This window comes from Neomonachus schauinslandi, chromosome X (assembly GCF_002201575.2).
Source record: "Neomonachus schauinslandi chromosome X, ASM220157v2, whole genome shotgun sequence".
Taxonomy (NCBI): domain Eukaryota; kingdom Metazoa; phylum Chordata; class Mammalia; order Carnivora; family Phocidae; genus Neomonachus; species Neomonachus schauinslandi.
Genome location: NC_058419.1, coordinates 65,216,552 through 65,240,203, shown reverse-complemented (window position 1 = coordinate 65,240,203; position 23,652 = coordinate 65,216,552). Strand labels below are relative to the sequence as shown.

Genomic DNA, 23,652 nt, shown 5'->3' with positions numbered 1-23,652 from the left:
GCATGAGAAACAACCCCAGTGAGATACCACATAGAAGCAGCAATTTGAAAACCACCAGGGGTATACGGTAAGGAAACTGATGTATTTACTAATCTCAGAACCTGCACAGGAAGGGAAGGGAACTTCAGGAGACTACTCCAAGAACAAAAGAGTAGGCAGGTGCCACTTTACCTCCCCAACCCCAAGTCCAGATACCAGGGCACTTTTGGGAACCAGTGAACACTCTCCATCTAGCTTGCAAACAGCACACCATGCCCTCCATAAGAGTTCTCCAAAGTATCTCCAGGTTCCCTCCAGAGCAGATTAGTGCATACCTTGCAAATTATCATGGGCTCTGCCTACACCCCCACCTCTCCTTCCAATCTGCCCCATTGAACCCAACAACAGCAAAGGTCCACCTAAAGAGGAACCAAAAAACTGGCATTGTGCAAGCAGACCTGAAAGTGGCCAGAACCAATACAAAGTGACTCATGACCTGGGGAAACAGAAAAATAAGCACACAGACCAGTTCAACTGCAGCCCTGCAGAAGGCTGAGGGCAGACAAACGGTACGATGGCAGGCCCCACTAACTTATACAAGTCTCAGGGGACAACACACAGAGAGTACCCTGCAGTTAAGAGTGCACCCTGCAAACGTCTCATATAAGTGAACTCAAGAACGAGCCGTCCCCAGACTGCCCTATTAACAATTCAGGGACCAAACTCTGCCCATAATAGGCAAAGGGAGCCATTGGATACAACTGCACTGAAGAAAACTGTGGCTCAGCCACAACGGTACGGTGCACACAACACATACAGGAGACACCCCTGAAGTGCAAGGTTCTGGTGAACAGGGAACTTTGCACTGCAGGGAACTACAGGACATCTTCCTCATAGGACCACTACTTACAAGTGTAGAAGACACAGATGACTTTCTTAACACATATAAATAGACACAGAGAGTGAGACAAAGTAAGGAGAAAGAAGAATATGCATCAAATTAAAGAACAATAAATGACAGGAAGAGAAGCAAGCAAAACAGACATCAGCAATATGCCTGAGAGAAAATTCAACATAATCGTCCTAGAGATACTCACTAGAACTGAGAAGAGTGGGGGATCTCACTGAGAACCTCAACAAAGAGGTATAAAATATAAAAAAAGAACCAAGTAGAGATGAAGAACACTATAAATGAAATTAAAAATATACTAGAAGGAATAAGCAGTAGACTAGAGGGAGCACAAAAACATATCGGTGACCTTGAAGACAGAGTACTGGAAGGTAATCAAGCTACACAAGAGAAAGAACAGAATAAAAAATGAGAACAGATTAAAGGAACACAGCAACACCATCAAGCATAGGAACATATATATATATATTAGGAATCCTAGAAAGAGAAGAAAGACAAAATGAGGCAGAAAGTTTATTTGCAGAAATAAGACCTGAAAAATTACCAAATCTAGAGAAAGAAACAGAAACCCAGATCTACAATGAGGTACAAAGAGTCTCCCCCAAAAAAATCAACCCAAGGAGGTCCACACCAAGACACATAGTAATTAAAATGGCAAAAAATAGTAATAAAGAGAGATATTAAAATTACAGAACATTTTATCCTAAAGCAGCAGAATACACATTCTTTTTAAGTGCACATGGACATTCTCCAGAATAGATCACATACTGGGTCACAAATCAGCCCTAAAAAAATACAAAAAGATGGAGATCAGACCATGCATATTTTCAGACTACAACACTATAAATCTTGAAGTCAACCACAAGACAAAATTTGGAAAGACCACAAATACATGGAGGTTAAAGAACATCCTACTAAAGAATAAAAGGATTAACCAGAAGACCAAAGAAGAAATTTCAAAAATACATGGAAACAAATGAAAATGAAAACACAACAGTCAAAAACCTTTGGGATGCAGCAAAGGCAGTCCTAAGAGGGAAGTACAGTGAAATACAGGCCTACCTCAAGAAGCAAGAAAAGGCTCAAATAAAAACCTAAACTTACACCTAGAAAAGGAATAGCAAATAAAGCCTAAAGCCAGCAGAAGAAGGGAAATAATAAAGATTAGAGCAGAAATAAAGGATAAACAAAAACAACAAAAACCAGCAGAACAGACCAATGAAACTGTGAGCTCATTCCCTGAAAGAATTAATAAAATTGATGAACCACTAGACAGACTTAAAGAGAGAGAAAAGACCCAAATAAATGAAATGACAAATGGAAGAGAAGAAATGACAACTGCCACAGAAATACATACAATTGTAAGAGAATACTATGAAAAATTACTTGCCAATTGGGCAAACTGGAAGAAACGGATAAATTCCTAGAAACATACAAATTACCAAACTGAAACAGGAATAGAAAATTTAAACAGACTGAGTACCAGCAAAGAAATTGAATCAGTAATCAAAAATCTCCTAACAGGGGTGCCTGGGTGGCTCAGTTAGTTAAGCATCTGCCTCTGGCTCAGGTCATGATCCCAGGGTCCTGAGATCAGGCCCCACGACAGACTTCCTGCTCAGCAGGGAGTTTACTTCTCCCTCTACCCCTCCCCACAACTCATTTTCTCTCTCATTCTCTCAAATAAAAAAATAAATAAATCTTAAAAAAAAAAAAAAGACATGATTAAAAAAAATCTCCCAACAAACAAAAGTTCAGGGCCAAATGGCTTCCCAGGGTAATTTTAACAGACTTTTTTTTTTTTTTAAAGATTTTATTTATTTATTTGAGAGAGAGACAGAGATAGTGACAGAGATCACGAGAAGAGAGCATAAACAGGAGGAGAGGGAGAAGCAGGCTTCTCGCTGAGCAGGGAGCCCAACGCGGGGCTTGATCCCAGGACCCCAGGATCATGACCTGAGCCGAAGGCAGACGCTTAACCAACCGAGCCACCCAGGTGCCCCTTAACAGACATTTAAATAAGAGTTAATGCCTAGTCTTCTCAAAATGCTCAAAAAGTAGAAAGGGAAGGAAAACATCCAAGATCCTCCTACAAATCCAGGATTACTTTGATTCCAAAACCACACATAGACCCCACTACAAAGGAGAATTACAGGACAACATCCCTGATGAACAAGGATGCAAAAATTCTCAACAAGAAACTAGCAAATCGAATCAAACAGTACATTAAAAGGATTATTTACCATGATCAAGTGGGATTTATTCCTGGGCTGCAGGGGTGGTTCAATATATGCAAATCAATCAATGTGATAAACCACATTAATAAAAGAAAGGATAAGAATCATATGATCCTCTCAACAGATGCAGAAAAAGCATTTCACAAAATACAGCATCCATTCTTGCTCAACAAAGAAGGTATATATAGAACATACCTCAACATCATAAAGGCCATATACGAAAGACCCACAGCTGATATCTTCAATGCAGAAAAAAAGGACAGCTTTTCCTCTACAGTCAGGAACAAGACAGGGATATCCACTCTCATCATTACTATTTAACATACTACTGGAAGTCTTAGTCTCAGCAATCAAACAAAAAGAAAGAAAAGACATCCAAATCAGCAAGAAAGAAGTCAAACTTTCACTATTTGTAGATGACATGATACTCTATGTAGAAAATCAGAAAGATTCCACAAAAAAAAAGCTAGAATACATGAATTCAGCAAAATCAATGTACAGAAATTGGTTGCATTTCTATATACCAATAATGAAGCAGGAGAAAAAAAAAAATCAAGGAATTGTTCCCATTTACAACTGTACCAAAACCCATAAGATACCTAGAAATAAACCTAACCAAAGAGGTAAAAGATCTGTACTCTCTAAATTATAAAACACTGATGAAAGAAACTAAAGAGGAAACAAAGAAATGGAAAAACACTCCATGCTCAAGGATTGGAAGAACATACATTGTTAAAATATATTTATTACCTAAAGCAATCTACACATTTAATGTACTCCTTATCAAAATACCACCTGCCGTTTTCACAGAGCTAGAAAAAACAATCCTAAAATTCGTGTGGAACCAGAAAAGACCCCGAATAGCCAAAATAATGTTCAAAAAGAAATCCAAAGCTGCTGGCAACACAATTCCAGATGTCAAGCTGTATTACAAAGCTGCAGCGATCAAGACAGTATGGTACTGGCACAAAAACAGACACATAGATCAATGGAACAGAACAGAGAGCCCAGAAATGGACCCTCAACCTATGGTCAACTAGTCTTGGACAAAGCAGGAAAGAATATCCAATGGACAAAAGACAGGCTCTTCAACAAAAGGTGTTGGGAAAACTGGACAGCAACATGCAGAAGAATAAAACTGGACCACTTTCCTACACAATATACACAAATAAATTCAAAATGGATGAAAGACCTAAATGTGAGACAGAAAACCAACAAAATCCTAGTGGAGAACACAAGCAGAAACCTCTTTGACCTTGGCTGTAGCAACTTCTTACTAGACATGTTGCCTAGGGGCAAAGGAAACAAAAGCCAACAATGAACTACTGGGACTTCATCAAAATAAAAAACTTCTGCACAGCAAAGGAAACAATCAACAAAATTAAAAGGCAGCCTATGGAATGAGAGAAGATATTTGCAAATGACATATCTGATAAAGGGTCATTATCCAAAATCTATAAAGAACTTATAAAACTCATCACCCAAATGAAAAAAAATAACCCAGTTAAGAAATGGGCAGAAGGCATGAATAGACATTTTCTCAAAGAAGACATCCAGATAGATGGTTAACAGACACAAGAAAAGATGCTCAATATCACTCCTCATCAGGGAAATACAAATCAAAACCATGATGAGATACCATCTCACACCTGTCAGAATGGCTAAAATTAACAATACAGGAAACAATAGATGGTGGTGAAGATGCAGAGAAAGGGTAACACTCTTACACTGTTGGTGGGAATGCAAACTGGAATAGCCACTCTGGAAAACAGTATGAAGGTTCCTCAAAAAGAGAAAACAGACCTACCCTATGACCCAAAAATTGCACTACTAGGTATTTACCGGAAGGATAAAAAATTATTCGAAAGGGCACATGTACCCCAACGTTTACAGCAGTATTATCAACAATAGCCAAACTATGGGAGAGCCCAAAGGTTGATCCACTGATGAATGGATAAAGATGTGGTATATATACAATGGAATATTACTCAGCCCTCAAAAAGAATGAAATCTTGCCCATTTCACTGACATGGATGGATCTAAGTATGTTATGCTAAGTGAAATAAGTCAGAGAAAGACAAATACTATATGATTTCACTCATAAATGGAATTTAAAAAACAAAACAGATGAACATATGGGCAGGGGGGAAAATGGGAGAGGAAAATAAACCATGGAGACTCTTAATGACAGAGAACAAACTGAGGGTTGATGAAGGGAGGTGGGTGGGGGATGGGCTAAATAGGTCATGGGTATTTAGGAGGGTACTTGTTGTAATGAGCAGTGGGTGTTACACATAAGTGATGAATCACTAAATTCTACTCCTGAAACCAATATTACACTATATGGTAACCAGAATTTAAATAAAAATTTGAAAAAATTAGTATTCTACCAACGCTATCATTCACAGGACAGATAAACAGCTCCCAGAAAAACAAAACTTAAAGTAATTCATAACTACTAAACCAGCCTTACAAGAAATGTAAGAGGGATAACCTGAGTGGGAAGGTTACACCATAAGGAGTAAGAAGAATAGGAAGCACAAAAGCAGTAAAATTAAGTATACCTAAGAAATAAAAGAATTAACAAAATACAAGGATGAAAAATATGAAAACACGGTGGGGGAGGAGTAAAACTTTAGTACATTCAGAATGGGTTTGAACTTAATCAACCTCAGCTTAATAGAGACTGCTATATGCAGAAGATGATATATATAAGCATAATGGTAACCACAAGTCAAAAACTGGTAAGAGATACGCAAAACATAAATTGAAAGGAATCCAAGCACATCACTAATGAATGGGAGCAAACAATGAGAACAGAGCAAGAGAAGTGAGACAGAAGTACTACAAAAACAACCATAAAATAGATAACAAAATGGCAATAAATACACACCTATTAATAATTACTTTGAATGTATATGGACTAAATAAATACTCCAATCAAAAGACATAGGGTGAAGGAAGGGATAATAAAGAAAGATCCATCTATGTGCTACCTACAAAAGACTCATTTCAGACCTAAAGACACATGCATATTGAAAGTGAAGGGATGGAAAAACATTTATCATGTGAAAGGAAGTGAAAAGAAAGATGGGGTAGCAATATTTATATAGGACAAAATAGACTTTAAAACATTGTCTGTAACGAGACAAAAAAGGAGACTACATAATCATAAAGGGAACAATCCAAAAAGAAAATGTAACAATTGCATATATATATGAACCCAACATGGGAGCACACACAAAAACAAAGCAGCTAGTAACAAGCATAAAGGAAGTAATTGATAGTAACTCAGTAACAGTAGGGGACTTAACTTACATCAATAGATCATCCAAAGAAAAAATCAAAAAGTAAACAGTGGCTTTGAAGGACATATTGGAACACATGAATCCAACAGATACATTCAGAACATTCCATCCTAAAACAGCAGAATACACATTCTTTTCACATACACATGGAATATTCTGCACAACAGATCGTATGTTAGGCCACAAAGCAAGTCTCCAAAAATTCAAAAAGATGGAAGTCATACCATGCATCTTTTCCAACACTAGCACTATGAAACTAAAATCAACCACAAGAAAAAATCTGGAGAGCACATAAACACATGAAGATTAAGTAACATGCTAATAAACAATAAATGGGACAACCAAGAAATCAAAGACGAAATAAAACTAAATGTAAACAAGTGAAAACAAAAATACAATGGTCCAAAATCTTTCAGATGCAGCCAAAGCTGTTCCAAGAAGGAAGTTTATAGCAAAACAGGCGAAGTATGAAAAACCTCAAACAAATAACTTAAACTTATACCTAAAGGAACTAGAAAAAGAATAACAAATGAAACCCAAAAACAGCAGACGGAAGTAATAAAAATAAGAGCAGAAATAGGGGCACCTGGGTGGCTCACCCAGTTGACGGTCCAACTCCTGGTTTAGGCTCAGGTCATGATATTCCCAGTTGGGAGATGAAGATCTACATCAGGCTCCCCACTCAGTCGGGGGTCTGCTTCCCCTCTGCCCTTCCCCCTATTCACACGCATGTGCTCTCTCTCTCAAATAAATAAGTAAATCTTTAAAAAAAAAATAAGAGCAGAAATAAACAAAATAGAAATAAAATTGAAATCTTATCCAGACTCATCAAAAAACAGAACTCAAAACTGGAAATAAGAAGAGGAGAAATAACAACCAACAACACAGAAATACAAACGATTATAAGAAAATATTATGAAAAAGTATATGCCAACAAACTGGAAAACCTATAAGAAATGGATAAATTCCTAGAAACATAACCTCCCAAAACTGAATCAGTAAGAAATAGATGATCTGAGCAGACTATTACCAGCAGTAAGATTGAATCTGTATTCAAAAACAACCAACAAAAATCCATGACCAGATGGTTTCACAGGTGAATTCTACCAAACATTTAAAGAGTTAATACCTCTTCTTCTCAAACTGTGCCAAAAAATAGAAGAGGAAAGAAAGCTTTCAAATTCATTCAATCAGGCCAGTGTAACCCTGATACCAAAACCAGATAAAGACTCCACTAAAAAAAAAGAGAACCACATGGCAATATCCCTGAACAGAGATGCAAAATTCCTCAGCAAAATATAAGCAAAGTGAATCCAACAATACATTAAAGAATCATTTACCAAGATCAGGCAGGATTTATTCCTGGGATGCAAGGTGAGTCAATATTCACAAATCAGTCAATGAGATACATCTCATTCAATATAGAAAGGATAAAAACCATATGATAATTTCAAAAGATGCAGAAAAAGGATTTGACAACGTATGACGTCCTTTCATGACAAAAACACTCATAGTAGGTTTAGTGGGAACATACCTCAAAATAATAAAGGCCATTTATAAAAAACCCACAGCTACCATCATCCTTAATGCGGAAAGAACTGGGAGTTTTTCCCCTAAGGTGAGGAACAAAACATAGGATGTCCACCCTCACCACTCTTATACAATATAGTACTGCAAATCTTAGCCACAGGAATCAGAAAATAAAAAGAAATGAAAAGCATCCAAATTGGTAAGGAAGAACACAAACTTTTACTATTTGCAGATGACATGATACTATATAGAGGAAACCCTCAAGACTCCAACAAAAAACTAGTAGAACTGATACACAAATTCAGTAAAGTTGCAGGATACAAAAGCAATCTATAGAAATCTGTTGAATTTTTATGTACTAATAATGAAGTACTAGAAAAAAATTGAGAAAATAATCCCATTTATAATTTTACCAAAACCATGAAGATACCTAGGAAGAAACCTAACCAAAGAAGCCAAAGATCTGTACTCTGAAAATTAAAGAACACTTGTGAAAGAAATTGAACAGGACACAAAGAAATGGAAAACATTCCAAGCTCATGGATTGGAAGAACATATATTGTTAAAATGTCTATACTAACCAAAGCAATCTACACATTTAATGCAATCCCTATCAAAATACCAACAGCATTTTTCACAGAACTAGAACAAACAATCCTAAAATTTGTATAGAATCACAGAAGTCCCCAAATAACCAAAGCAATCTTGAAAAGGAAGAACAAAACTGAAGGTATCACAATCCCAGATTTCAAGATATACTACAAAGCTGTAGTGATCAAAACAGTATGGTACTGGCACAATAAAAGACACATAGATCAATGGAATAAAATAGCCTAGAAATAAATCCAAGATTATATGGTTGATTAATTTTCAACAAAGGAGGCAAGAATATGCAATGGGAAAAAGTCTCTTCAACAAATACTGGGAAAACTGGACAGCAACATGCAAATAAAAATTTGAGAAGAATGAAACTGGACCACTTTCTGACACCATACACAGACATAAACTCAAAATGCATTAAAGACCTAAATGTGAGACCTAAAACCATAAAAATCCTAGAAGAGAGCACAGACAGTAATTTCTCTGACATCCACCATAGCAACATTTTTCTAGATGTGTCTTCTGAGGCAAGGGAAACAAAAGCAAAAATAAACTACATCAAAATACAATGCTTCTGCACAGCAAAGGAAACAATCAACAAAACTAAAAGATAACCTACTGAGTGGGAAAAGATATTTGCAAATGACATACCCAATATGGGTTAGTATCCAAAATATATAAAGAACTTACACAACTCAACACCAAAAAACCACACAGATAATCCAATTTTAAAATGGGCAAAAGACATCAACAGACATTTTTCCAAAGAATACATACAGATGGCCAACATGAAAAGATGCTCAACATCACTCGTCAAGGAAATGCAAATCAAAACCACAATGAGATATCAACTCACACCTGTCAGAATGGATGAAATTTAAAGCACAAGAAACCACAAGTGTTGGCAAGGGTGTGAAGAAAAAGGAACTCTTGTGCACTGTTGCTGGGAATGCAAACTGTATAGCCACTGTTGAAAACCATATAGAGGTTCCTCAAAAAATTAAAAATATTATTACCATATGATCCAGTAATTCCACTACTGGATATTTATCCCAAAAATACAAAAACACTAATTTGAAAAGATATGTGCACACCTATGTTTACTGAAGTATTATTTACAATAGCCAATATATGGAAGCAACCCAAGTGTCCATCAATAGATGAATAAAGACAATGTGGTATGTATATACAATGGAATATTACTCAGCCATAAAAAAGAATGAAATCTTACCATTTGCAATAACATGGATAGATCTAAAGGATATAGTGCTAAGCAGAATAAGCCAGTCAGATAAAGACAGATACATGATTTTACTCATATGTGGAATTTAAGAAACAAAACAAAGAAAAAAGTAACAAACAAAAGAGAACAAACTGGTGGTTACCAGAGGGCAGATGGGTAGGTGAAGCAAGTAAAGGGGACTAAGAGTACTCTTAATGTATGGAATTGTTGAATCACTATATTGTACACCTGAAAATAATATAAAACTGTAAGGTTATACTGGAATTTAAAAATAAATTAATTAAAAAATAAAAGTATCAATATCAACTCATGAAAATATTAACACATATATCCATTTTCTCTGTGAAAGGGCATGTAACCAAAGATATCCTGGTGGCAATGAGAACACTGTACAACCAGATCTTGGTTTCTAAATACAGTATCTCACTAAAAGGAAGTGGAACTCCTTGGAGAAATAACTGATATCTGGGCCAGGTAAAGGACAGTGCAAAATACACATTCAACATCTTGTGAGGGCAGAAAGTAATGAAGTGCTCTAGGATGATGAGTTGTAAAAAGGTCACCAGGAGCCATATAGAAGGGGCTCCCACTTGCCACCAGTGATACAAAAGAACACTGAAATAAATATAGAGATATTAATGAATAAAGAAAGAATATTAGTATATACAAATTAAACAAATGAAGAGAGAATAGAATGTAAAGCCCTCCCGTATACTTACAGTAATACATCAACTAAAAGACGTAAGTAATAATAGATTATTCAGCATTTGGAACCCATCAATGTAGCCAAGAATCATGAATGGATACTGCAGTATGCAGATTTTCTACATATGGCCCCCAAGATTTCATGCTCCCTAATCTCCAGAACCTATGAATGTGAGGAAATGCTACTTCCATGACTTTACTATATAAAATAGCACCATTGACCTTAAAAATTGGAGGAAGGGGTGAAAGGGATTTGGCTAGTGTAATCACATGAGTCCTTAACAGTAGGTAAATTTCTCCAGATGATGGCTGAAGAAGAAAGCAAAAGAGATTCAAAGCATGAGAAAGACTCAACGTGCTGGCTTTGAATATGGAGGGGGCCATGTGAGAAGAAATACAAACAGCCTTAAGCTAAGAGAGAGGATCCTGACCAACAGCCAGCAAGAAATGGGAACCTTAGGCCTATAACCACAAGGACTTGAATTCTGCGAACAACCTAAATGAGCACAGAAATGGATTTTTCCACAGAGCTTTCAGAAAGGAACACAGTCTCAAAGACACTTTCACTTTAGCCTTGTGATACCCTGAGGAGAGCCCAGGAAGGCTCACTGGACTTCTGACCTACAGAACTGTGAAATAATACATCTAGATTATTATAAGATGCCATGTTTGTGGTTATGTGCAATAGAAAACACATAAGTTAACTTTTGATAATGAAAAAGAATACCTAAATAGTTTCACAGTAATACCCTACAAATTACTTATTAGTTACAAAGGAATAAATCATAAGTTTATAGTGGATTAATCTAGCATAATAACCACAGTTAAGTAAGCTAAGTTAACATCACTAATAAAAGAAAAAATTACAGGGGTGCATGGGTGGCTCAGTCGGTTAAGCATCTGCCTTTGGTTCAGGTCATCCATCATCCCAGGGTCCTGGGATTGAGCCCCAAGTCGGGCTCTCTACTAAATGAGGAGCCTGCTTCTCCCTCACCCTCTGTCTGCCCCCTGCTTGTGCGCTTATGTGTGCTGTCAAATAAATAAAATCTTTAAAAAAAATAAAGCTTTAAAAAAAAAAAGAAAATTACATCATGTGCCTTGTGGTATGATGTAATGACAAGAACACAATACCACATATTAACCCCAATAAAAATAAATAACCTGAATCTAATTATAACTAATCAGACAAATTCATATCAACGGTCACCATAGACCTGTACGTTTCAAAAGTATCATGGCTCCAACAGACAAAGAAATGGTTTTAGATTTAAAAGGACTAAAGAGGGGCACCTGGGTAGCTCAGTCAGTTAAGCATCCAACTCTTGGTTTCAGCTCAGGTCATGATCTCATGGGTGGTGAGATCGAGCCAAGCCCATAATCCATCAGCACAGAGTCTGATTGAGACTCTTTCCCCCTTCCTCTCCCTCCCACTCTGCTCTTGAGTGCGCACTCTCTCAAATAAACAAATAAAATCTTTTAAAAAATAAAATAAAAATAAAAAGACTAAAGAGAAAAGACAACCATATGCTATCTATATATGTTATCTTCAAGTGGATACTTGACTTGGGAGGAAAAATTTACCTATAAAAAAACTGTTCCAGTAATTTTTGAATTAAGAATAAAGACTATGGGATGAAAGACCTCAATGTGAGACAGGAGTCCATCAAAATCCTAGAGGAGAACATAGGCAGTAACCCTTTTGACATCGGCCACAGCAACTTCTTTCAAGATACATCTCCAAAAGCTAGTGAAACAAAAGCAAAAATGAACTTTTGGGACTTCATCAAGATAAAAAGCTTCTGCACAGCGAAGGAAACAGTCAACAAAACAAAGAGGCCACCCACAGAATGGGAGAAGATATTTGCAAATGACACTACAGATAAAGGGCTGGTATCCAAGATCTATAAAGAACTTCTCAAACTCAACACGCAAAGAACAAATAATCAAGTCAAAAAGTGTGCAGAAGAGATGAACAGACACTTCTCTGAAGAAGACATACAAATGGCTAACAGACACATGAAAAAATATTCATCATCATTAGCCATCACAGAAATCCAAATCAAAACCACACTGAGATACCACCTTACACCAGTTAGAATGGCAAAAATGGACAGGGAAAGAAACAACAAATGTTGGAGAGGTTGTGGAGAAAGGGGAACCCTATTACACCGTTGGTGGGAATGCAAGTTGGTACAGCCACTTTGGAAAACAGTGCGGAGGTGCCTCAAACATTTAAAAATAGAGCTACCCTATGACCCAGCAATTGCACTCTTGGGTATTTACCCCAAAGACACAGATGTAGTGAAAAGAAGGGCCATATGCACCCCAATGTTCATAGCAGCAATGTCCACAATAGCCAAACTGTGGAAAGAGCCGAGATGCCCTTCAACAGATGCATGGGTAAAGAAGATGTGGTCCATATATAGAATGGAATATGACTCAGCCATCAGAAAAGATGAATACCCAACTTTTACATCAACATGGATGGGACTGGAGGAGATTATGCTAAGTGAAATAAGTCAAGCAGAGAAAGTCAATTATCATATGGTTTCACTTATTTGTGGAACATAAGGAATAACATGGAAGACATTAGGAGAAGGAAGGGAAAAATGGGTAGGGGGAATTGGAGGGAGAGATGAACCATGAGCGACTATGGACCTGAGAAACAAACAGGGTTTGGGGGTGGGGGGGGGAATTGGTTAGCCCGATGATGGGTATTAAGGAGGGCACATACTGCATGGAGCACTAGGTGTTATACGAAAACAATGGATCGTGGATCACTACATCAAAAACTAATGATGGTGACTAACATAACATAATAAAATTAAAAAAAAAAAAAGAATAAAGACTATGGATTAGATAACACTATATATTTAGTTTCACCCACCTACTTACCCTTCCCATTATCCAATACTTCCTATATTTTGGTGTTGCCATTTCAGATTATTTTCCTTCTGATTTAAGAAAACCCTTTACTATTTCATCTATTGTAGGTCTACTGACATGATGGAGTTCTCACTTTTTGTCTATATTAATTTCACCTTCACTTTTGAAAGATGCTTTCACTGAATATACACTTCCAAGATGGCAATTATTTTCATTTGGTACTTTAAAGAAATCATTTCATTATCATGTAGTTTCTATCATTCATGTTGCTAACTGTGCTATCATTGTTATTGCTGTTCCTTTGAAAGCAATGATATTTTTCCTCTGCTTGTAAGTTTTTCTCTTGGTTTTTTGTCCTTTAGGAGTTTAATTATGATATATCTAGCTATAGTTTTCTTTGTGTTTATCCTGCTTGAGGTTCACAGAGTTTCATGAATCTATGGCCTGATGCCTTTCGTCACTTCCAGAAAATGCTCACGTAGGTTTCTGACCCATTCTATCTTTTCTCCCCTTATGGGATTCTAATTACATATATGGTTGAACTTCTCACAGTGGTCTACCACTCTTACACTTTGTGTACATACTGTATTTGTGGTGCACATGCACTTGTGTGTGTGTGTATGTGTGTGTATTCAGCTCTTATATATGTAGCTACCCTTGAAAACCTCAAAAGTGATCATCACATGATACAGGACACTTTTTAAAAGGAGAAAAGGAGGTAGAAAGGAGGTACTGAGGTTTGTTTTTTTTTTTTTTTAATTTTATTTATTTATTTGACAGAGAGAGAGACAGCGAGAGCAGGAACACAAGCAGGGGGAGTGGGAGAGGGAAAAGCAGGCTTCCCGCCGAGCAGGGAGCTCGATGTGGGGACTCGATCCCAGGACCCTGGGATCATGACCTGAGCCGAAGGCAGACGCTTAACGACTGAGCCACCCAGGCGCCCGGTACTGAGTTTTTATTTTAAAAATTCACCAATTCTACTCAGTTATCAAATGACGTAAAAAATTAACTCATAATACTCAAATAACTAAAATACATTTCTACACTGCTCCCACCTCTTCTAATACTACCTATTTTTCAGAGTGAACATTTATCACCCATACTGTACGATATCTCCATTAACGCATAAAACCATAGTGCATCCTTCTCTAAGCACCTATAACCATACAACTTACATTACTTATCTAAATTAAAATCTCCAATATCAGATATTAGCTAAACACTAGATTCAGAAGGGCTAATAAAGCCTTCAATAGCTGCTCCCTCCCAAAACTAAATGGAAAATAGACTAGAAGATATTGCACATTATTTCTCAATTTACCTGTGCTTTGGTTCATCACAAGTCTTGGAGGAGAACTTGTTTCTTCAGATTCTTCTGATGAGTGTGCCAGGAAGTCATGAAGCTTCTGCACCAATGTATTCAACTTGCTTTCACTATCAAAACAAAAATTTAAAGAACTTCTTTAATTAGCCTGTCACCTATTTATTCAAATGTAAACTTCTAACAAACTGAAAACATACCTATACTGTAAGTGGTCTGAAAGAATGCATATTCAAAATAAAAGTAAAAGAAAACGAATTTTCATTATTTCATTGAGGATTTGAAAACATGAGTAAAATGCTGAGTGATTTTGCTTTACATCATTTAAAATAACAATTGACTAATATATCAAATATATTTACTAAACACTCTCTGGAAGGCTTCTGTATTTTTTTAATCACTCTATCTTCTGCTTGTCACAGAATAATTGTATAAATGACAAAAAGATGAAGAAAATCTAAAACAGGACTTAGAAGAGCTCAGGGATTCCCAGGGAAATATTTATATAACTAAATTGTTACAGCATATCCTGCTAAGTTATATAATAGGTACATCTGTAATCCAACAGATTTATAAAAGCTAAAACCTTAAAAGAATGCACCAAATAAACATATATCCCATTTCTAATACAGGATTTCCTAAACTTAAACAAGGGAAAATAGATAAAACTGACTTGATTGAAATTCAAAACTTTTGTGTATCAAAAGATACCATCAAGAAAGTGAAGAGATGAACCATACAACTAAAGAAAACTATTTTCAAATCATATATCTGAAAAGGTATTAATATCCTTTTGCATAATATATATCCTTCAAATAAGATGATATATCTCTTTAAAGGATTTATAACCTTTTAATACAGAATTTTTATAATTTAACAATAAAAAGAGAAAGGACCCAATTTAAAAATGGGCAAAGGACATGGATGCCTAGGTGGCTCAGTCAGTTAGGTGACTGCCTTCAGCTCAGGTCACGATCCTGGAGTCCCAGAATAGAATTCCCTGTCAGGCTCCCTGATCAGCCGGGAGTCTGCTTCTCCCTCTGACCTTCCACCCTCTCATGCTCTCTCTTTCTTTCATTCTCTCTCAAATAAATAAAATGGGCAAAGGACATAGATATACACTTCTCCACAGAAGATATACAAAGCGCCAGTAAAACATGAAAAATGTTCAAGATTATTAGTCATTAAAAAAATGCAAATCAAAACCACAAGATACTATTTTACACTCATTAGGGTGGATATAATTTTTTATTTTTATTTATTTATTTATTTTAAAGATTTTATTTATTTATTTGACAGAGAGAGACACAGCGAGAGAGGGAACACAAGCAGGGGGAGAGGGAGAGGGAGAAGCAGGCTCCCCGCAGAGCAGGGAGCCCGATGCGGGACTCGATCCCAGGACCCTGGGATCATGACCTGAGCCGAAGGCAGTCGCTCAACCGACTGAGCCACCCAGGCGCCCAAGGGTGGATATAATTTTTTAAATGAAAAATAAGGGTTGGCAAGGGTGTAGAGAAACTGGAATCCACATATATTGCTGATGTAGATGTAAAATGATGCAGTCATTGTGAAGAAGTTTAGTAGTAACTCAAAAACTTAAAGAGTTACCAAATAATTCAGTAATTCCATACCTAGATATATATCCAAAACAATGAAATCATATATCCACACAAATACTGTACACAAATGTCCATAGCAGCAATATTTGTAACAGTTAAAAAAGTAGAAAGTACCCAAATGTCTACCAACTGTTAAATAAACAATGGAATATTAGGTCCCGATAAAAAGGAATAAAATATACACCCATGCTAAAACATGGATGACACTTGGAAACATTATGCTAAAAAAGGCAAATGCAAAATGCCACATATTGGATGATTCCCTGTATATATATATGAAATGTCCAGAACAGGCAATTCTATAGAGACATTAAGATCAGTGACTGCCAGGGGACGGCGGAAGTGGGGTATTGGGAGATATGGGCTACTTTTTCGGGCAATGAAAATGTTCTGAATTACAAAGTATGACAGTTGCACAATATTGTACATTTTCTAAAAAAAAACTGACTTATAAACTAAATTGATTTAAACAGTGAATTTTATGTAAATTTTCTCAATAAAAAATGCAAACAGAAGAAATTCAAGAACATACCTATGTATTTACATAAAAAAAAAACTTGTGCATACACTTCTAAAGATATCCATAACCAAAATGTAAAAGGCAAATAATTTGAAAATAAGGAGATAAAAACATCCTCATATTTTTTAAAAATACTCAAGTCTTAGTAGATAAATGAATAAAAGAAACAATTTTTGAAAAGGGAATACAACTGGGTAACAAAAAATTGGGAGAAAAAGCACTGCAACCTCACTAAGAATCAACAGAATGCAAATTAAAACACTGAATCGGGTAACAGCTGTGTTGGTGCTTCCTGGGCCAGGCACCATTCCCATTCAAGCAATGCACTGGGCCCACCCCAAGGGCAATAGTCCCCTCTGCACCATTTTCCTATGTTTGGCTAGAGAGAACCCAGGATATTAAGGGAAGGAAAAAGAAATGAGATATAACAGACATTACTATGTGGAATTTTGGTGGTTTTGTTTCGATGAAGAGGGTTTTTGTTTTTTTGTTTGTTTTTTTAACAAAATTCTGCAACAAACTTGCCTCTACAATAAAGGTACCAAGACTTGGTATAATTTCTACTTTTTGCCATAACCTTGCTTTCGAAAACACTTAGATGTATGAAAAATTGTCGAGTTACTCAGAGTCCTTAATCTTAAATTAGAAAATGGAACCAGAGAAAAAGATGCTACATGTCTACCAATGGCACACAAAACTCCTTGTAACCAAAATTCAAAAATAAGAATGAATGATGTCATTCTACATCTTGTCCCATCAACAGATTACAAAGAGCAAAAAAGTTGTTCTTTAGAAAAGAGCATATAGCAAACTGGCAGAATAACGATTTTCTTACTCATTCCTAGAATTCACAGAAATCCAACCACAAAGCCAGTGATCACATGAATTCATGCTGTAGCTGGCCAAGGTCAGGACTATGGATAAATCAGCATAACCCTTTAATATTAGTATCACCAAATGCAAAAATTAAAACGATTGGATACAATCAGTAGAAATCTTTCCTTCTGTGAAGGATAGCACTTTTAGACATAAACATGTTTGTATTATAAATTATGAGACCAGGTAGAAGCCAAGTGGTAAAAGAAAAAAAAAATGATACTTAAAAAATTTTGCCCATTGATTTGACAAATCTTCTCTTGTTGAGAGTGGATGGGATTTTTAGAAATAGCCAAATGTCATTTAGAATCAAATGTGGTGAGTTATCAAGTTGGGTAAAATTAGTTTTTGCCAAAATCTGAAGTATTCCTGAAGATTTATTTTCTTGCATACCTTCTAAATGGGTTACAAAAGGAGAGTTCTCAAAATGTCCTAAGGAATGACATCACTGATATCAGCATGGCCTCCTACAGTGAATACTTAGAAGGGAAATACTCATCTGCATATAAAAGCTCTGATGTCAGTTTTTTAAATCTGCCTCATTTTTAGAATCGCACTTTCAGAGATGATCCTTGTAATTGTGTAAGTGTAATTTGTGGAAATGGTATTTTAAACACACCAAAATCAACTATTTAAAAAGGCAACATTTACCAATCCTTTTGTGAAGTGAACAATCTTCCTAAGGCAAAACCACACACATTAACTTACCAGTTTTATAATTGTGAACTATTGCAAATGATATGTTTTATTAGATCTAGACATGGTTGTCACTCTCTTCCTCTACCAAAATATGAAGCTGACTCAACCAGTACTATATACATTACTTAACTGTACATGCTAAATAAGTCCTTAAAACCATCCTTTAAAAGTGGTTAAAAATCTCCACTAAACCATCCTTTAAAAGTGGTTAAAAATCTCCACTGAGGAACAATGCGTTCAGCCTTCATGCTTACAGTCACACAATTTCAACAGTGGCTTGATGCAGATGACTACTGAAGTCTGACCTGCCTATATGCAAGTGGATCAAGAAAAATTTAATTCTTCCTGTAAAATAACCATATCATGAATGACTAGATTTTAGACAAATTTTGAGTCCTAATGTCAATATTTGTAACTACGGGCTGTGTTCTTTCCCTTGAATGTTTACTGCTTTATTTTTTTTCCAGGAGGAACTGTGGGATACCAAATATTTTATGTGTATTCTTTTGTACTATTATTTTGGAGATGTTTATGCATAGAGGGACTAACCACTTTTTAAACTGAATTTTTTATTATGAGATAAATGTAGATTCACATGCAGTTTTAAGAAAGATTCTGTGTATTCATTACCCACTTTCCTTCAATGATAATGTCTTACAAAACTATTTTTCACTTTCAACTCATTCATCTACCTGTGTTTAAGACACAAAAATGGATGACACAGTCTCTGAAATTTGGTTATATGATCATGAGTATGATCACATTGACCAAAATGGTTTTTTTAATGGAAAAATGAACAGTAATTTAAAATTTTTGTTCACATCATGATTGCTGAAAATAGCACTGATAAAAATATTATTATCCAAACGGGAGTTACATTATCTCTATTCACAAGATGGCATCTTCTATGTAGAAAACCTTAAATAGATCACAAAAAATTTCTGAGACAGCTAATAAACTCAGTAAAGTTAGTGGATACAAAATCAACACACAAAAACCAGTTGCATTTCTATACACTAACAATGAACAGTCCAAAATGGAAATTAAGAAAACAATTCCAACTACAATAGCATTGAAAACAATTAAATATTTTAGAATTAATTTAACCAAGGAGGCAAAAGATTTATGCACTGAAAACTGCAAAACAGCACTGCTTTCACTGCTGAAAAAAATTAAACACAAATAAATGGAAAGATACCCTGTGTTGATGGATTAGAAAAAGTTAATATTGTTAAAATAACAATACTCCACAAACCACCTAGAGATTCATTTCAACTCCTATCGAAATCCCAACAGCATTTTTTGCAAAAATAGAAAAACCCATCTTAAAATTCATGGAGAAGCTCATGGAATCCCAAAAAACCATAAGAATCATGAAAAATAAGAAAGTTAGAGAACTCACACTTAATCCCAAAAAACCATAACAATCATGAAAAAGAAGAAAGAGAACTCACACTTCTTGATTTCAAAACTAACACCAGAGCTAAAATGATAGAAACAGTGTGGTATCGACATAAGGACAAACATATAGACCAATGGAATAGAAAACCCGAAACTAAACCCTTGTGTAGATATGGTCAATGATTTTTTAACAAGGCAGCAAGATCAATCAATTGAGAAAGGGCACCTCTTTCAACAAATAGTGCTGGGAAAACTGGATATCCACATGCCAAAGAATGAAGCTGGACCCTTGCCTGACATCACATATAAAAATTAATACAAAATGCATCAAAGAACTAAACATAGTAGCTAAAACTATTAAATTACTGGAAGAAAACATAGGAAAAAATCTTCATGACATTGTATTTCATGATTTCTTGACTACAACACCAAAAGTACAATGCAACAAAAGAAAAAAAAAACTGGATTTCATCAAAATGAATACCTTCTGTGCATCAAAATGAGTACCTTCTGTGCATCAAAGGACACCATCAAGAGAGTGAAAAGACAACCCAGAGAATATGAGAAAATATTTCCAAATCATATATATGAAATGGTACTGGTATCCAGAATACATAAGAAAATCCTAGAACTCAACAACAAAATTTAAAAATAGGCAAATGACTTAAATAGAAATTTTTCAAGAAGATGTACAAATATCCAGTGAGCACACAAAAACAGGCTCTACATTACTAATCATTAGGGAAAAGCAAATCAAAACCAAAATGAGATACAATTTTGCACCCATTTATATTACAAAAAAAAGGAAAATAACAAGTCATGATGAGGATGTGGAGAAACTGGAACCCTGAATGTACTGCTGGTAGCAATATCGAATGGTTCAAGCACTGGAGAAAAACCGTATGGTAATACTTCAAAAAGTTAAACATGGAACTGCCATATGACCCAGCAATTCCACCTCCAAGTATATATCTAAAAGAAATGAAAGGAGGAACTTACACAACAACATTCATACCAGCATTATTTATAAGAGCCAAAAGGTACAAATAACCAAATTCCATCAAAGATATATAAATGGAACAATAAAACACAACAGACACGTGAAATAAAAGCAATGATATTCCCCCAAAAGGAATCAAATTCTTACACATGCTATAAAATATACTTTGAAAACCTTATATTAAATAAATAAGCCAGACACATCAATAGGACAAATATTGTATAATTCCACATAGTTGAGGTTCCTAAAATAGTTAAATTCATAGAGACAGAAAGCACATTACAGGACTGGAACGGGGATGTAATACACAGTTACTATTTAATGGGTATAGTTTTGTGTTGGAAATGATGAAAAAGTTCTGGAAATAGAGAGTGATAATGATAGTACAAGAATGCCAATGTATGTACCTAAAGGCAATTAATTATACACTTAAAAATAGTTAAAATGGTAAATATCTTTAAAAACGTAGGATATATCAGGCAAATATAAAGTTATGAGAAAGTCTGTGTTGAACGTGGCCGCTAAAAATATGAACAAAGAATAGACAAACTTCAGCACTGCTTCCACTAGAGAAAATTTGGGAATAACACAATTATTCACAAAAAAAACAGAATAGACTGTATGTTCATATAGCACAATACTATAAGCAGTTAAATGAATGAAATAAAGCCACATGAATCAATACAGACTAAAAACAGTTCAAATGGGACTTCAGATTCATCTACAAAATTCTAGGAATATAAAAATCTGAAGGAAATACCATTAAATTTCAATTGCCATTTATTTTAATAATAAAACAACTTATCTTCACATCAGCCCACAAAACAAGCCCTAACAAATTAAAAGAGATGGAACTCATACCATGCGTATTTTCTAATCACAACACTATGAAACTAGAAGTCAACCACAAGAAAAAATCTGGAAATACCACAAATACATGGAGGTTAAATAACATGCTACTAAACAATGAATGGGTCAACCAAGAAATCAAAGAAGAAATAAAACAGGACATGGAAACAAAGGAAAATGAAAATACACTGGTCCAAAACCGCTGCGAGGAAGCAAAGGTGGTTCTAAGAGGAGAGATTACAACAATATAGGTATATCTCAAGATGCTAGAAATTTTTCACATAAACAACCTAACCTTACACCTAAAGGAGCTAGTAAAAGAAAAACAAACAAAACCTAAAACCAGCAGAAGGAAATAAAGATTAGAGCAGAAATAAATGATACAGAAACTAAAAAAAAAAAAAAAACAAACAAACAATAGAACAGATCAATGAAACCAGGAGCTGGTTCTTTTAAAAGAACAACAAAATTGATAAAGCTCTAGCCAGAGTTATCAAGGAAAAAAGAGAAAGGACTCAAAGTAAAAAAAATCATAAATGAGAGAAAAGAAGTAACAAGCAATACCAGAGAAATACAATTATTAGAGATTATGAAAAATTATAATGCTAACAAATTAGACAACCTACAAGAAATCAATAAATTCCTAGAAACATATAAATTACCAAAACTGAAACCGGAAAAAATAGAAACTTTGAATAGACCAATAACTGGCAAATAAACTGAATCAGTAATTTAAAAACTCCCAACAAACACAAGTCCAGGACCATGTGGCTTCACAGGCGAATTCTACCAAACAATTAAGAGTTAATACCTATTTTTTTTTTTTTAACAGTGAAACGGGGAAAGAGTCCCCCATTTATTTTTTTTATTTTATTATCTTATGTTAGTCACCATATAATACATCATTAGTTTTTGATGTGGTGATCCACGATCCATTGTTTTCGTATAACAACCACTGCTCCATGCAGTACGTGCCCACCTTAATACCCATCACCGGGCCAACCAATCCCCCCTCCCCCCTCCCCTCTAAAACCCTCTTTGTCTCTCAGAGTCCACAGTCTCTCATGGTTCATCTCTCCCTCCGATTTCTCCCCCTTCATTTTTCCCTTCCTTCTCCTAATGGCCTCCATGCTATTCCTTATATTCCACAAATAAGTGAAACCTTATGATAATTGACTTTCTCTGCTTGACTTATTTCACTTAGCATAATCTCCTCCAGTCCCATCCATGTTGATGTAAAAGTTGGGTATTCATCCTTTCTGATGACTGAGTCATATTCCACTGTATATATGGAACACATCTTCTTGATCCATTCATCGGCTGAAGGGCATCTCAGCTTTCAACAGTCTGGCTAAGGCAGACATTGCTGCTATGAACATTGGGGTGCATATGGCCCTTCTTTTCACTACATCTGTGTCTTTGGGGTAAAAATCCAGGAGTGCAATTGCTAGGTCATAAGGTAGCTCTATTTTTAATTTTTTGAGAAACCTCCACGCTGTTTTCCAAACTGGCTGTACCAACTTGCATTCCCAACAACAGTGTAAGAGGGTTCCCCTTTAACCACAACCTCTCCAGTATTTGTTCTTTCTTCCCCTGTCCATTTTTGCCATTCTAACTGGTGTAAGGTGGTATCTCAATGTGGTTTTGAGTTGAATTTCCCTGATGGCTGATGATGATGAACATTTTTTCATGTGTCTGTTAGCCATTTGTATGTCTTCTTCAGAGAAGTGTCTTTTTGTATCTTCTGCCCATTTTTTGACTTATTTGTTTTTTGGGTGCTGAGTTTGAGAAGTTCTTTATAGATCTTGGATACCAGCCCTTTATCTGTAGTGTCATTTGCAAATATCTTCTCCCATTCTGTGGGTGGCCTCTTTGTTTTGTTAACTGTTTCCTTTACTGTGCAGAAGCTTTTTATCTTGATGAAGTCCCAAAAGTTCATTTTTGCTTTTGTTTCACTAGCTTTTGGAGA

At 35.6% G+C, this 23,652-nt stretch overlaps 1 protein-coding gene across 1 annotated transcript in view; it reads right to left on the bottom strand.

Annotated features, from left to right (window-relative positions):
- ATRX (ATRX chromatin remodeler) overlaps positions 1 to 23,652 on the bottom strand; it is a 319,976-nt gene that overhangs the window by 245,561 nt on the left and 50,763 nt on the right. The window contains exon 2 of the mRNA XM_021678803.2: positions 14,720 to 14,832. Within this exon, the coding sequence (XP_021534478.1) occupies positions 14,720 to 14,832 (113 nt within the window). The remainder of the gene's footprint in view (positions 1 to 14,719; positions 14,833 to 23,652) is intronic.